Here is a 14,436-nt window from a genome sequence, read left to right on the forward strand (position 1 = left end):
AGACTTTTAGGACTTAAGTCCAGGCTAAAATTCCTTCATTGTGTCTTAAAAGCTTATCCTTTTTTAATTATGAAAAATAATCTGCAACAACTAACTCAAGTAAAGAACTTTGCTACAATTCATCACACCTGAAAACATTATGGAGCATTGGTTCAATATACACCTAAATGTTGTGAAGCAGAAGTCATGTTATCCACAGCTTGTTTGAAATAAATGAACTGGAGACATTGAACCTACTGAGAAGAGTTGTTGTTCTTGTTGATATGACTAAACAACATATCAGTATTCATCAAGAATAGGAGTCGCACTGTTCAGAGGAGCTCACACTGAAGTTGATTTGAACCCATGGAACAATGATTCATTCACATGTGGTTGGATGGATGAGTATAAGAAACCTTTATTTTCAACACCCTTCCATCCTGCTTTAATTCATCAAATACAAAATTAGTTTTAGGTTTTGTGGTAAATGGTTTTTAGGTTGTTTGTGTTGTCCAACAAATAACCCAATTGGATCCATGTTTCATCTACAACATCGCATGCATGAAATAACAAAACAGGATGCAACAATAACTGTTTAATATCTATTAGGGTAAGACCAAATAATACAAAAAGTAATACACAAAAATGTATTCCTCATTTACGTCACTCATGGAGACACAGCCTCCTCAAATGTTTCATTCAGCTAATAAGAGCATATTTCTATTGAATGTGTTTATCCATGGCAAGTATTTACCCCAGTCATTATATCGTTATATCTAGCTATGGTATAGTACATGATAATACATATCAAACGACATACAGTACATGTGGGAACATGGTGGACTTAATGGGAAATGGCTTTAAAGAAGCTTTGATACATGAAATGCAGAGTATCAGTAGTATATCAAATGCACTGCAGTTCCTGCTGCACAATAACTATACAGCTGTCGTTTCCATAATCACATTAACTGTGCAGTATGTACATATGGCAGATCCAAAATTCACCTTGACCACTTACTACACAAAGGAAAAGGACTTGTTTTGTTCACCTTTGTGCAGACGTCACACTTAATTTATAGAACTGATCAGCTAAACGTTGTGCAGTTGCTAACAGATGAGCGTGTGGATGGTACTGTCTACAGGGTTACACTTCATAACTACGGTGTGCATCTGCTGGTGACAATGTTTTGCAGGTGTAAAATTATACTTGTAGTGTCCAGCTTGAAAACAGGTCAATTTTCAATCCATAACAGTTTATGTTATGGTTGTTACTCTAAATGTCTATATTTGAAGCCTGCAAAGGATGCCACTTGATCTTATTCATTCTACTGCTTACTATATGTCTGTTAGTATTGCTCGACTGTGATCCACTATGCATTTAAGTTGCACTGATGTCAACAGGTGCAAAACATCTAACGTTTAAAAAATCATAATACAAAAAAACCTCAAACTCTGTTACCCACAGCCATGGAAAGACACAACGAACATGTGCTTCAAACTCATCCACACATCATCCAAAATACATGAAATAATAACAGGTTGGTACAAAAAGACAACAACTGAAAAGTAAAACAACAAACAGCCTATTGAATACCACACCATCACAATCAGACGAGACGACTCACTGGATTGAAATAACGAGCTTTCAGTCACAAATCTTCACATCTGTTTTCAACTCTAACACTGTTTTACTGTAATAACCCACTACTGAGTCTTGACTTGAGTTTCGGACTAAACAGCAACACATAAATATTCTCTCCTTCAGTTTCACCTCATAAAGAAATAATTGTCTTCATTTTTTCTTTTATATAAATGTCATATTACACCTACTCATAGAATAACACCGACAGCCACGGAATGACACACTAAGGCCTGAAATCCAGAGCTTAGAAACAAGTAGTTATTGAAGCATTTACATGGAGGGATAAGTGGGAGAATTTGCCAAAGGGGTGAAAACATCCATCACTTCATACAATGCTATGACCACCTACAACAATGATTATCAATATAATATTTAGTGTAAGTCCAACCTGCTCGTGTTTTGGTTTTCTTTCTCTTTTAACCTGTACACTGTTGATTTGGAATGTTTTATCCAATGAACCGCAATCCTAAATGCTGCATGTGCTTCACTTTAACATGTATAATAATCATTTATTTTACTGAAATCCACTCCACACATAACCATAATGGGTACTAAAAGCTGACACCTTCTTAGGGCTTTACAGGTAGAATTTAAACCCAGCTATTAAACCTTTCCTGATAATTAAAATGAAAGCTTCGCTGACACAGAGTAAAGAAAAACACAATCAGGACACCAAAACATGTAAAATATTTTTTTTCTGGGATTTGAAAGTTCTTGAGTTAGGAAAATAATAATAATAATAAGAAATTCTGATTCTATTGTCCAGATTTAGGCCAAATTCAACAACAAACATTTACGTATAGTTATCACATTGGCCAGTTTTTAGCATTTGGTGTCTTTCAAGACTAATTAAATTAAACACTCTTAACTTAATAGCTACTTAAGTACATTTGAAAAAACCACATTAAAATGAATTAAAGGATGTTTTAAAAGTGTGACAGGAAGAGAGGTCACTCTGTGATGACAACAGATGAACCTACCAGAATAAACTGATGAAGCTCAGAGAATAGTTTTACTGACTTATTTAATTAAATCCCACGTCTATCAGAATTTAATAAAAGTACACTTCAACTAAAAACATGACTTTTCTCTACCTTGTTCTGGTTGAATTCAGCTTGTACAGTGTTATAATGAAGGGCACCTAATTCTGAATTGTGTTCTTAATTGATCCCTTTTTATCTCTCCCACTCGGCAGCATGGCCCCCTCCTCCGCCCTACATCGGTTCGTCGTAGTTGTAGGTGGGAGCTGCTGAGTACTGGTTCTGCTGCATGCCCCCCTGCTGCATGCCCCCCTGCTGCATGCCCCCCTGCTGCATGGCCCCCTGCTGCATGGCCCCCTGTGCGGCTCCCATGGCAGCCTGCTGAGCTGCTTCCTGGACGTGGGGGTTCTTCCAGGCCCCAGTGGCCCACTCCTCCTGGGCCTTACCCATGCTGCCGCCACTGCCTCGGTAGAGGTTATGCACCTGCAAGAAAAATTGTATTTCAAAAGGTATTTTACCATCTTTACAAAACAGTGTTAAAAATTGGTTTTGAAAAAACCTTGGTATTATTTCATGATACATGGCACTGAGCAAGACCTGGAATCACAGCTGGTGCTCTAGCACAATGTGTTGGTGGGGCTCCTATTAGGGGCAATCATAATTTAAGAGGGTGGTACCTCTCCATTCATTTTGTGTTTAATTGCAATTAAACTAACTATTTGGCTGATATGAGGCTTCAATAGGCATGAAGCGGTTTCCACAAACATAAAAAAACGGTCTTAACCTCTTAGAAAAATGTAGAATAATAGTATGATTATATATTAAAGAGACTTTTAGCCAATAAAAGCATTTATGTTTTTAGAAAAGTAGAAGAAGAAGATTAAAACCTCCTGGGACCCAGCCCATTGACCCACATTTTGTTAACATGCATCTCCTTTTACTCTTTTGAGCTACTCTATCAATCTCGGATGTACTGTACAGAGGACATCCTGGTCTTTCCAGTGATATGTCATTGGTTAAAATTGCATGCTGGGAAGTTCCTCTTTCTTTTCATCCAAAATGGCTGGCATACCAAAAACAAAATGTTATAGAAGCAGGAGGAGAAGTCAAATATTGTTGAATAATTGTAATTTTTACCATGAAAATCATATATGTTCTTGTTTATTAACATGTGAGGAACTATATAATTAGTTCTGAAAGCAATTAAATAATTCAAGTTTTCAAATAACAGCTCTTTTATAAATGTCCATTCTAGTGGACGTCAGGACCATCTTCATGGACTTTATGACTCAATATTGAGGTACTTTTCCCATTGACTACAAAGTCTTTGAAGATCTGGAAAGATTCACCATAAACCAAACTAGTTTTTTAGTCACCAAATAAACAGCAATGTTCAGATCAATTACTTATTTATGTTTTAAATAAAGGTGAATGTATTATTGTATTAATATCACTCTATAACCATAATACGTTACATAGTCTATCTGTTAATTTTGGCTGTCTTTTCAAACTAAAATGGTCCCGACGTCCTCTACAGTGGACATACTGTAACATTTAAAAATTAAATTAAATTAAAAAAGTCTAAATTGCAAGATGTTTTTTTAACCCTAAATAGGTAGGAAATCACAAAAAAAAGGAAATTGGAAGACACTTTTTTTCCTCGGGTCCCAGGAGGTTAAATGACTTAGGTTAGGTAGGAAAGGTTACCTTTGTGAGGGCGATGAAGGACAGAACAGCCACGGCAGTGAACATGATGGTGGGAATCAGCATGACCACAGCTGAGCCTACGTTGGTGCTGAAGAACGTGATGGTAGCCAGCCAGCCACTGATGGGAGCAAAAGAAGAGTCAGTAAAATGTTAAGGCAAGGCACTTTGGCAAGGAATATTTAAAACCTGATTTAAAAAAAATGTTTATTATCAATTTAGTCATCTTTAAGAAATACTTAATATAGTACATTAACACAATTATACCATTCCTAAATAAACTTAAATATCATTAATTCTAATTGTATTGTTTGATATAAGTAAGGATCCTTTAACTAAAAATGTATAAACTATCATTTACAATTAATGAATGATGGTTACTATAAAATGTTAATCAAACGTGCAGATGGGGGAATAAACTCTAGAAAAGGGTGTTTACTTTCTTTAACTCGTTAACCCATCTTTATTTACGCTTCATATCAAACACATTACATATCTGTATTAGTCAAAGCTCTTACCACACTCCCCAGCCTGGTATGCCAACAGTCTGGATGATACTGATCACCACCTGGGCCATGAAGACGAAGAAGAAAGCCATAAAGTTGAAGGAGCTGTCGGTTCTGCACAGGGAGAATAACGATCATCAGAAATGATGTGATTCAGCAGAACAGCAGGTGCAGAGTGATGAGTAGGGTCAGAGCGGGAATAGCTTACTTGAAGGCCTTGTAGATGGGCCTGAACCAGCACACGTAGGAGCAGGGGGTGAAGAGGATGAGCCACAGGATGGCCATCCCGAAATTGGTTGCTCCGCCACCTCCACACATCCACGCCAGACAGCCAATCAGATTAATAGCCAGGGTGGCGCTATTCACTGTCAACATCACAGAGAAGGAGCGATGATGACCATAACATGGCAGACTGAAGACAAAAGCCTCTTCAGTGAATATCCCACAGGCTGCATTACTCATAATACAGAAGGAGTGAATCACTACCAATCTCAGTAAATACTAAACACCACACTTTCAGTTCTATATTAACGCTATAATGAAGCAGCACAGCACACAGTTTCTACAAGTACCAAACTAATCTACTTATTCCAGCAGACTTACATTCTTGTTTTCAAATGGCAGAACCTATGTGGCAATGAAAGAGATACCATGATGCTCATGTGAATATTACAAATCGACACATTACTATTATACTACTATTATGTAATGTGACCACTAAAGGCTGCAACTTGTGATTTTTCTTAAAAGATCAAGCTTTTATGCTTTTTGGTGTTTTCCCTTTCCCGTAGTAGTGTTATATAGTTTTTTGTTAAAGTAAATGGTCTGCAAAGGCTAAAATCCCAAACGTCCTGCCAGAGGGAGTTTCTCTACCACACTCCCCCCCCCCCCCCCCCCCCCTGACTGAAACACCTCAATAGTAGTCCTTTTTTTACTTCTGTAACATAGTGACATCACCATGTAACACTTGCACTTCTAATGGCTAGTGCTCCAACACGTTTATGTTAGGTTAAGGGGCGGGACATCTCTAAGTGGTTGGCCAATCACAACAGAGCCGGCCAGCTAACCAATCAGAGCAGACTGCGCTATAAACCTGCAAATGATCATAGGGTCCCTTTAATCTACCAGTTATTTCCTTGTTTAATAGATACATAGTTTGGTATATGTAACGAGTCTATGTATGACTGAGATGTCCTAACATTTCTTGTTTGTTTTTTGACCAAGACTCAATATATTTGATCTTTAATCATTTGTAATCTGAAATCTAACATTTAAGGAGCTGGAGCCAGAGAAATTGGCTTAAAATAACCCTTAACATTTTAAATCAGTCATTTTCTGCTGACCAACCTGATTAAAATCAACCTAAGCAAACAAACTTGGACACCATTTTTCAGACTTGGCACAGAAATGCACAAAAAGCCTAGTTAATATATTAAAATGGCTCTGTGCCGGACAATGAGACCGGTCCATCTGGTCTCACAGCCACGTTTGAGTGTCTCTGATGTTTAGTTTAGTTCTCATGATGTTTTGGGTAAAACAAAGTGACACGGCATGAGAACACAGGAGCAGTGGGCAGGTTAACAGTTTGCACTATGATGCATACAACATACTTAAACTTGAGCTGTAGTAAACAATGTACATGTAATACTGTCCTGCAGCTCAATACACAATTTTATACTGCAGGAACACTCACAGATCCATAGGTAGTAGAGCCGCTTGCACATGGTGCGATGCTGGTCTGGGATCTCATTGAAGTCTTGGTAAAAACACGGCCTGAGAGGGATGAATCGAGGCAGGGGAGGGAAGTTGTTTTCTAGGACACAAGACACAGTTCAAGGATTAAATTAAGTGGGCTGATGTTTTTAGATTCACATGCACACTATGCAGTTGAACAGAGAGATTACCTGCCATGATGACCGTTCAGTATTTTCCTCCACTTCCAAACAGGCAAAAAAACTTCAATCTCAGCTTCCTTGCAAACCAAACTGCAGAGAGGGAACAGAGCTGTTTTATTAAGTGCAATATCACTCACTGCTCTCCTTGAAGACAGCAGGGCCACAGTCCTCCATAGGCCTTCCTGTGGATGCATGCACACACTTCCCTCGAATAAAATACCTTAAATCCTTACATGATTTGATTAAATGTGGTACCCATCCCTTATAGAGCATCCACCCTTATTGTTGCGCGATTCATTACAATCGACAATGACAAACATGTTTCTGGGCCACATACTACAGCTGTGTAATCCGCGCCGTGTGAAACAGGGTGGCCTTGTCGTGATTCCCAACATGTATTCATAACCTATGTGTGCAAAACAGGCGTTACAGGCCTACACACTTCACAAATTGGACTATAGACCTACAGGATGATGGATATGTATTTGTTTAGCTCTAAAACCTTCCAATAGGCTATAATCAACCCACTTCCACGGTATGTGGCTGTGTTTGTAAGCCATATTTCAATGCATATGATGGGGGATGTAGGTAGAGCTTTGAAGGGCATCTTTCTGCCACAAAGTATTGCAATCTCTGCCTAGAAAAACAGACTGATCCTGGTTTATTTTCATGCATTTGATGCTTAAACGGTGTCCTATGTGTGTTTCTGTCGGCGGATGGCAGTGATGCTGCAGAGGGGCACAGTGCATCGTGATCCCACAGGCGATGGAGAAGCGTCCTTCAGCCTGTGCGACACGGTGCATCGGTGCTTCCTCTTCATTCGGACACCGAGCAGGTCAAACCCGAAGTCCTCTCAATATACCACCATGGATACACATTTTATATGCGTTACAAAAGCTACAATTAATTTTAATACATCGTATCTCCTCCTCCTGTTATGAATGAAAATGCATTGATTAAAACGCCTTACCTCCAGCTCAGTGCGAGAATGTGGCTAAATTCCCTCCGTTCGTTTAAATAGCATGCTATTGTTAATCTGCATGAAAACACTCTGAAGAAAACGATTGCATCTGGCGCTGCTAAAATAGAAAGATGTTACGTTATTCCTCAAATGACGGGTTTGGGTGTAAGAGGCGGTCACGTGACGCGAGGTCTTTTCTTTACGCACATACACCCCCCCTATCCGCTGCTTTACCCGCCTGCACAGCATCAGGGCCCCAGGCACAAAACAATGGGATTTGTTGCTGGCCTCAACCGACCAATCAAAAAGCAGGAATGTTTCATCAAGTCCCGCCCCTTCATGATGCTGTCCACAGTGCTGAAAGTCAGAGGAGGTATTACTCAGTCTCATCTGATTGGCTTATCACATCATTAATTAAAGTGCTTTACAAACAACACAACAAAAAATGTGAAGATGCATGACAGTCCTACATCTACAAACAATATTATAATCAGAAACAGATGTATTGCTAGGTAGGTTAACACATACGAGAAATGGGTCATGGTGTATATGCTGCATACATAAAACAGAGTCAAATATACAAATTTAACAAATGTAAGGCCCATATAGTCTTTAGCAAGAACTGAGAATAGAAAGTTATTATCTATCCTGACAGAAATGGTGGCATGGATATGTCCAATTCAAGACTGGATATAATTAATCCGAGATTAAATATTGGACAAATCACGTTGGAAGGTTTTAATAAATGTGTCTGTGCAGGTTAATTGAGATGTAAGAATATGTTTGGTTTATCCAGGGTTAGGGTTATTACAAAAACATTGTGAAGGAGAAAGTATCAAAGTAAGCCTTTAAAGGACTGAAAAATTAAAGACACACACATACTGCATGTATTTACCCAATGGCATCAAAACCTGTATTACAGATTTTGCCTAAAATACATTATGAAAGCAAGTCTTAACATGATAGTGTTTTTTTTCAGAGATCACAATGTCAGGCTTTTTGCTTTTCATAATAATAATAATAATTATAAACTGTATTTATATCTGTTAGTATTTATTTATGTATGGCTCTGAGCAGCTGTTGGGGCAGGATCTTTAATTCTGTTTTGGAAGCGACTCAGTCCACTATCATAAATGCTGCTTTCAGGTATCCTCGTAAAATTATGTATTAGTGTAATCAAATAATATATAGATATTAAAAACGCATGACACACATGTATCGATGGTATTTATATTATGTTTTTATTTATGTTCCAACAGTATTTGTGGGCGTTTCCCCTTCATTCATTTACTGACGTGGAGACACAAGCATTTCCATTCTGCCACGTTTGTGTTAACAGATTTCGTCCATGTTCGACATTTCTGAGGTACTTGAACGCAGCATTTCCTTAAGCTAACGTTAGCTCTTCCTGCAGTGCTATGAGTTGAGCCACACTGAAGGTAACGGCATTTAATGATATAAAAATAGTTTTTGTATCATGTAAAATATGTATGTGTTCAACAGGAATGTATTTTCGATATGTTTGGAATCTCAAAGTATTTGGACAATGCTGCGTTATCATGAATTAGTTTAAATTAGCAGATGTTCACTTGTTGTAGGTAAGCTAATTTTAGCTAACGTTAGCTTCCATCTCCCAAGCTAGTAGGGAAGAGCATTCACAACACAGGCACTGAAACCGGAACTAGTGTTCTTTCCAGCAGAGTTGTCAGCTCAGAAAACAACTATATGGAAAAGAATACATTGTAATTTTTGTGTCGGTTTTCGTGTTGGTTTTGACCGTAAAAGTTACAGTAGACGTTAAATGTTGACAAAAGTGACATACATGGGTTTTAAACCGTTATAAGTAGATAAGCTTATCTTTGCCAGTTCACTAAAGCCTCGAAACGAGCTAAGCTACAGTATATGCAATGCCAAAATGTTGTTTTACTACAAGAAAATGTATTTTCTTCAAAGTCAGAGAAGATTGGAAAATCTATCTATGTTCATCAAATTACCATTAACCTATATATAATAGATATATCCACCCATATATACTTCAATATAGGTTTATTGAACTAAGTTTGCCATAATTAATATTAATATTATTATAACAGTGTATACAGTTGTTTTCTACAGTTAGTCATACTGTTTCACCATAATGTGCACAGGTTTTACTTGCATTTTGTAAAACAATCTTATAATATTGCTACGTGTTACTGTAATTCTTTACATGCCTCCCTCAGGAGGACAAATATGCATCCCCCTCCTGCGCACATGTTGGGCTTTTTAAAGAAAGGGCTGAAACAAATAGTTGCTTATTTGGTTGACAGAAAATCAATAAGTTGTGATGTCATATATTGCAACACATATATCATTCTTCTTTGCTTCTTTGTTTGAAGTTTGTTTGTGTTAACTTGCCCATAACGATATGTAACTGAATATCTTTGGCAGTTTGGGAAATTGTGATGTCGCATTTATCACTATTTTATAAATACTGTGCGATTAATACATTATTTGAGAAAAGTTTAAAGATAAATTAACAATGAAAATAATGATCTATTTCTCGTAACTCTTGCTTATGCTGCCATGCCACATATGAGCTGTGCTGTTAACACCTAACTTGTTTTGGCTGTGCTGACCTATGTGCGGTCTTATCTCCTCTCTCTGAAGTGCTGGGAATGCAGCCGCCGCTCCCCCCGGAGGCCGTCAGAGAGCTGGTGCGCTCCTGTCTGCACAGAGACCCCGTCGCAGCAGACCTCCGCTGCAGCCTGTTTGTTGCCGCTGCACAGAACTACAAGAGAGACTCTTTGCTCAGACCGTTCCCCCCGAGATACATAAGTAGTGACAATAAGGACTTTGAGGAGCTGGTAAGATATATAGTGCCACTCAATAGCATTTGAACAAACATTAATATTATTGTAACTTTATGCTTAAAAACACAAGTTGCCTATACCCAATGAGTATAGTGTTGGTGTGATACACATTCACTTGGTGGCAGTCATGTGCTGTTAGAGGCAGCAGTGTGTCAGTAAAGAAGTGGAAGAACATGACAATGATACATATTCAAAACAATTAAGTGGATTTGCAGATTCTTCTTGATAGAAACAATGCATGTTGCTAGGAAAGTATGTCAAACAAAACCATATTTATTTCCTATTAAAACTGTATAGACTCTTTTATAAAGCATATGAGTCATAACGATCTGAGATCTTTTAGTTAAGCAACACTTAAAAACAAGTGAAAGGTGTGCCATCCTAAGTTTTGTTATGTGATGCATATATCATACTGATCAAAAGGAAGCTGTTATTGCTCTCAGGAATGAAAGGCTGTATCTGTGTCAACTTTAGGGCATTTTGAATGAGCAGGTCTCTAACATTTGATCAAAAATGCCAAAACCAAAGTCGTTCAGAATAGTTTGAGTGACAGTAAATATACAGTTTATGCTGTATATCACAGATTTATTTACTGGTTTCTGTGCGCATGGTTATGATATAAAATGGATTAAATAGCCACATTTCAGACAAATGTTTACGAAAACATCACAAACATACAGTTCATCAAAAAAAATGGGCTTTTCTAGTTGGCAGATGTGCAGTCTTTGCCTGGTGTGAGAGAGTTGGTGAGACTACGACCCAGAGAGGGAGATCATCATCTGGCTCTGACACACTGGATCCTCTCCTCAAAGAGCTTTGCTGTAAAGACCCTGCAAAAAGACGAGGTACACCTCTAGTAGTACAAATACAGACATTTCTTTGTTATTGCTTTTATGTTTACAGTGTGTTACTTGAATCTCTTCCAGTATGCCAAACTGTGTGACCTCACACAAAATGAAGGAACTTCTGGGCCAGTGCCTGACTTCCTGTTTGAGCTGGAGTACTGTGATCAGATGAACGCTAGGTTTGAGAAGATGAGGGAGGGCAGAGACCTCTTCTATGCATTCCACGGGAGTCGTCTGGAAAACTTTCACTCTATCATTCACAATGGGCTACACTGTCACCTCAACAAGGTTGGTGAAGTCATCACTGGTTCATTTCTCCTCTGCCCGGAGGAATATACTAAAATTGTTCCTTTTTGGACTGTTATAATGCAATATAATACAAATGACATAAGGGAGGGTTTTAAAAAATATTCTGATGTTGCTGCCTGACACGTCGTAGCATGTTGTTTTATTTTGTGGCCGCTGTGTGCAGAACTCGGTGTTTGGCGAGGGGACCTACCTCACCAGTGACCTCAGCATGGCCGTCCTCTACAGTCCACACAGCAGCGGCTGGGGAGAGAGTCTGCTGGGCCCGCTGCTCAGCTGTGTCGCTTTGTGTGAAGTCATTGATCACCCAGATGTTAAGTGCCAAGTGAAGAAAAAAGGTGTGTAAATCATGTATCACGCAGAATCAAACACATGTGAATTCCAATGAGACAGACTTTTTAATTGCTTGATATTACATTTCCCCGCACATTTTTCTTTTCAGATTCTGAAATCATCGACCGCCAGCGCTCAAGAGCGAAGAACAGCGAAGGAGGGGACGTACCGCAGAAGTACTTTGTGGTCACCAACAACCAGCTTCTGCGAGTCAAGTACCTGCTAGTTTACTCTCAGAGGAGACACCTGTCCAGGTAAGAGTCCCTTGTGGGTGTATGATGTAAATGCTGAAACAAGTATTTATTTGCTAACTTGCACCTTTCTTAAAAATATACTTTTAAGTGCAAATATATATGAATCATTGCTAGTGCTGCCGAGCAACACAATGGGGAAAGTGTGAAAAAGTTCAACTTAATGTTCATTTCCTCTAAGCAAGCAGGATCGAAAACCACTCTGCTTGTTATCATTCCCGTTGAACAGAAACACAGCATTGTCTTTCTACTGCGCTCAACAACGCAAATGTCAGTCAAAGAATATGTTATTAAATAAGAAGAATGGGGAATGCTTCTTATTTTTGGCAGTATGGTCCATAATTCACTAATTATATAACTTAATTTGAATGTTGATTTATAAGTTGAATGTAAACTAAATGAATGATGCATCTTTGCTTATAACTATTTGGTACTGTCCTTTTAAAAGAAAGACACTTAAAGCAGTTTGGCAGAAATAAACAAAAAACTCTGCAATGTTTGTTGTTGCCTAAGCACTTTGAATTGCCTTGTGTTGAAAAGTGCTATATAAATAAACTTGCCTTGCCTTGCCTTGCCCAAACAAAAAGTAACAACAAAAAAAGAATATACTTGAGAAATTGCTTCTCAGAAGCTAAAAGAGTATAATACAACAGTCACAAAATAATATAATTACAATCATGATTTTGTTTTATTTGAAAAAAAAAAAACAGAACAGTATTTGCCTTGTGTTTCTGGAAACAAAAGAAAAGAAATACATCGTTTTTGGTTTTATGGTAAACAGGATGTCCTTTTTGTTTTTCTCCCCAGGCGTTCCCGCAGCACCTCCTGGCTCCTCAGACATCATTTTGCCATCATGATGAGTCTCTACATCCTGCTGCTCATATTCATCGGTGCCTTTAACTCCACCACCTTCATTTCCTTTTGGAGCCGACTGTTCAGGTGACAAGACAACCGACAGAAGTGCCTTCCCGTCACAGACTGACTGGAGGCCTGAGCAAAGATAACGTTTTATGCACCTTTATACTGTTTTCTCTCTACAATCATTCTCTCCATTGTTCACAAAACCATAATAACTGTATGCCCATGATCTTTTCAGTGTAGCTGTTGGGATCACATTATGTTTGAATCGAATTGAAACAGGGAATCAAAACCATTCTGCATTTTGAAAATGTTATGCAATTTTCATCTGTAATTTGATTGTTTTCATAGCAGAAATGTTGCTGTGTGGTTTTAGTCTTACTAACCAAAAAAAACATATTGTTTAAATAACTGCACAGCAAAGAGCCAAGCGCTAACATCTCGTTTTGATTGATTAAGTCTTAAGTAAACCTACTGAGAGTTATTAGCACATTTACTGATTGCATTGACTCATCGGTGTCTGGGATCCGATGATACGGCACTAATAACAATGTCCACATTTTCTCTTTTAATCTTATGATTTTGTATTGCTCAGTTATGGGTAGGGACCTTTTTAATTTTTCATGATTTAAGTCTAATTTTAAGGTATTAAATAGAACGGTTAGGTTTATTAAAGCTATATGTGACAGCTATTGTAGTTGTGCTGACATGCTGTATTTATACTGACGGATCACAGAAAGGCCACCTAAAGCCTCATTTATAAAATCTTCAGATATTCTTCTATATCTTTATAATAGTGAAGAAGGTAAACTGTATATCGGCTTATAGCCTAAATGTTCTGAAATTTTGTTACGATTTTGGACACTAATAAAGCTATACTTTTGATGAAAGTTTCACAGGTTTGAGTGATTTTATTTGGTTTCAAAGTTGACTTAGTTGGTCTTTACCTGATTTAAATTACACATTTCTCTAAGTTCTAAAACTTTGGGAAACTTGTTAGATTATGTAAGTACACACAACTCGACAAAATGTATTTTTATTTTGTTATTATACTTATTGATGCGGAGAAGTTCCTTATTATACCTTTTAAATACATCTTCAAAATGGTGGCTTGACTTAAAATGAGTACCACTCATTATTCAGACATGGTGAGAATAATCGTGTTTGAGCTGCTTCCCGTACATAAAACATACTTGAAGGTCACTCTTTCATAATCATCTATTGTACTTTTCTATTGTTTTGTGTCGTATTCAAACTTTAACATGGGTTTCCTCAGACAGGGGCACATTTATTACCGCTGGCATGCAGACAGTCCTTTGTTATC

At 38.0% G+C, this 14,436-nt stretch overlaps 2 protein-coding genes across 2 annotated transcripts; one reads left to right on the forward strand and one right to left on the reverse strand.

Moving 5' to 3' along the window:
• Nucleotides 1-379: 379 nt before the first annotated feature.
• Nucleotides 380-7,881, reverse strand: scamp5a (secretory carrier membrane protein 5a). Its single transcript, XM_034141283.1, has 7 exons — nt 7,677-7,881; nt 6,716-6,796; nt 6,505-6,624; nt 5,020-5,176; nt 4,824-4,925; nt 4,309-4,426; nt 380-3,084 (listed from the first exon to the last, which is right to left on the reverse strand). Exons 2-7 carry the CDS (start codon nt 6,720-6,722, stop codon nt 2,836-2,838), a joined length of 753 nt encoding a protein of 250 aa, XP_033997174.1. The 5' UTR covers nt 6,723-6,796; nt 7,677-7,881; the 3' UTR covers nt 380-2,835.
• Nucleotides 7,882-9,028: 1,147 nt separating this feature from the next.
• parp16 (poly (ADP-ribose) polymerase family, member 16) lies at nt 9,029-14,006 on the forward strand. The gene is made up of 7 exons (XM_034141284.1): nt 9,029-9,106; nt 10,317-10,513; nt 11,227-11,364; nt 11,446-11,652; nt 11,837-12,008; nt 12,113-12,257; nt 13,062-14,006. Exons 2-7 carry the CDS (start codon nt 10,325-10,327, stop codon nt 13,195-13,197), a joined length of 987 nt encoding a protein of 328 aa, XP_033997175.1. The 5' UTR covers nt 9,029-9,106; nt 10,317-10,324; the 3' UTR covers nt 13,198-14,006.
• Nucleotides 14,007-14,436: the final 430 nt, after the last annotated feature.

This window comes from Trematomus bernacchii, unplaced genomic scaffold, assembly GCF_902827165.1.
Source record: "Trematomus bernacchii unplaced genomic scaffold, fTreBer1.1, whole genome shotgun sequence".
Lineage (NCBI taxonomy): Eukaryota > Metazoa > Chordata > Actinopteri > Perciformes > Nototheniidae > Trematomus > Trematomus bernacchii.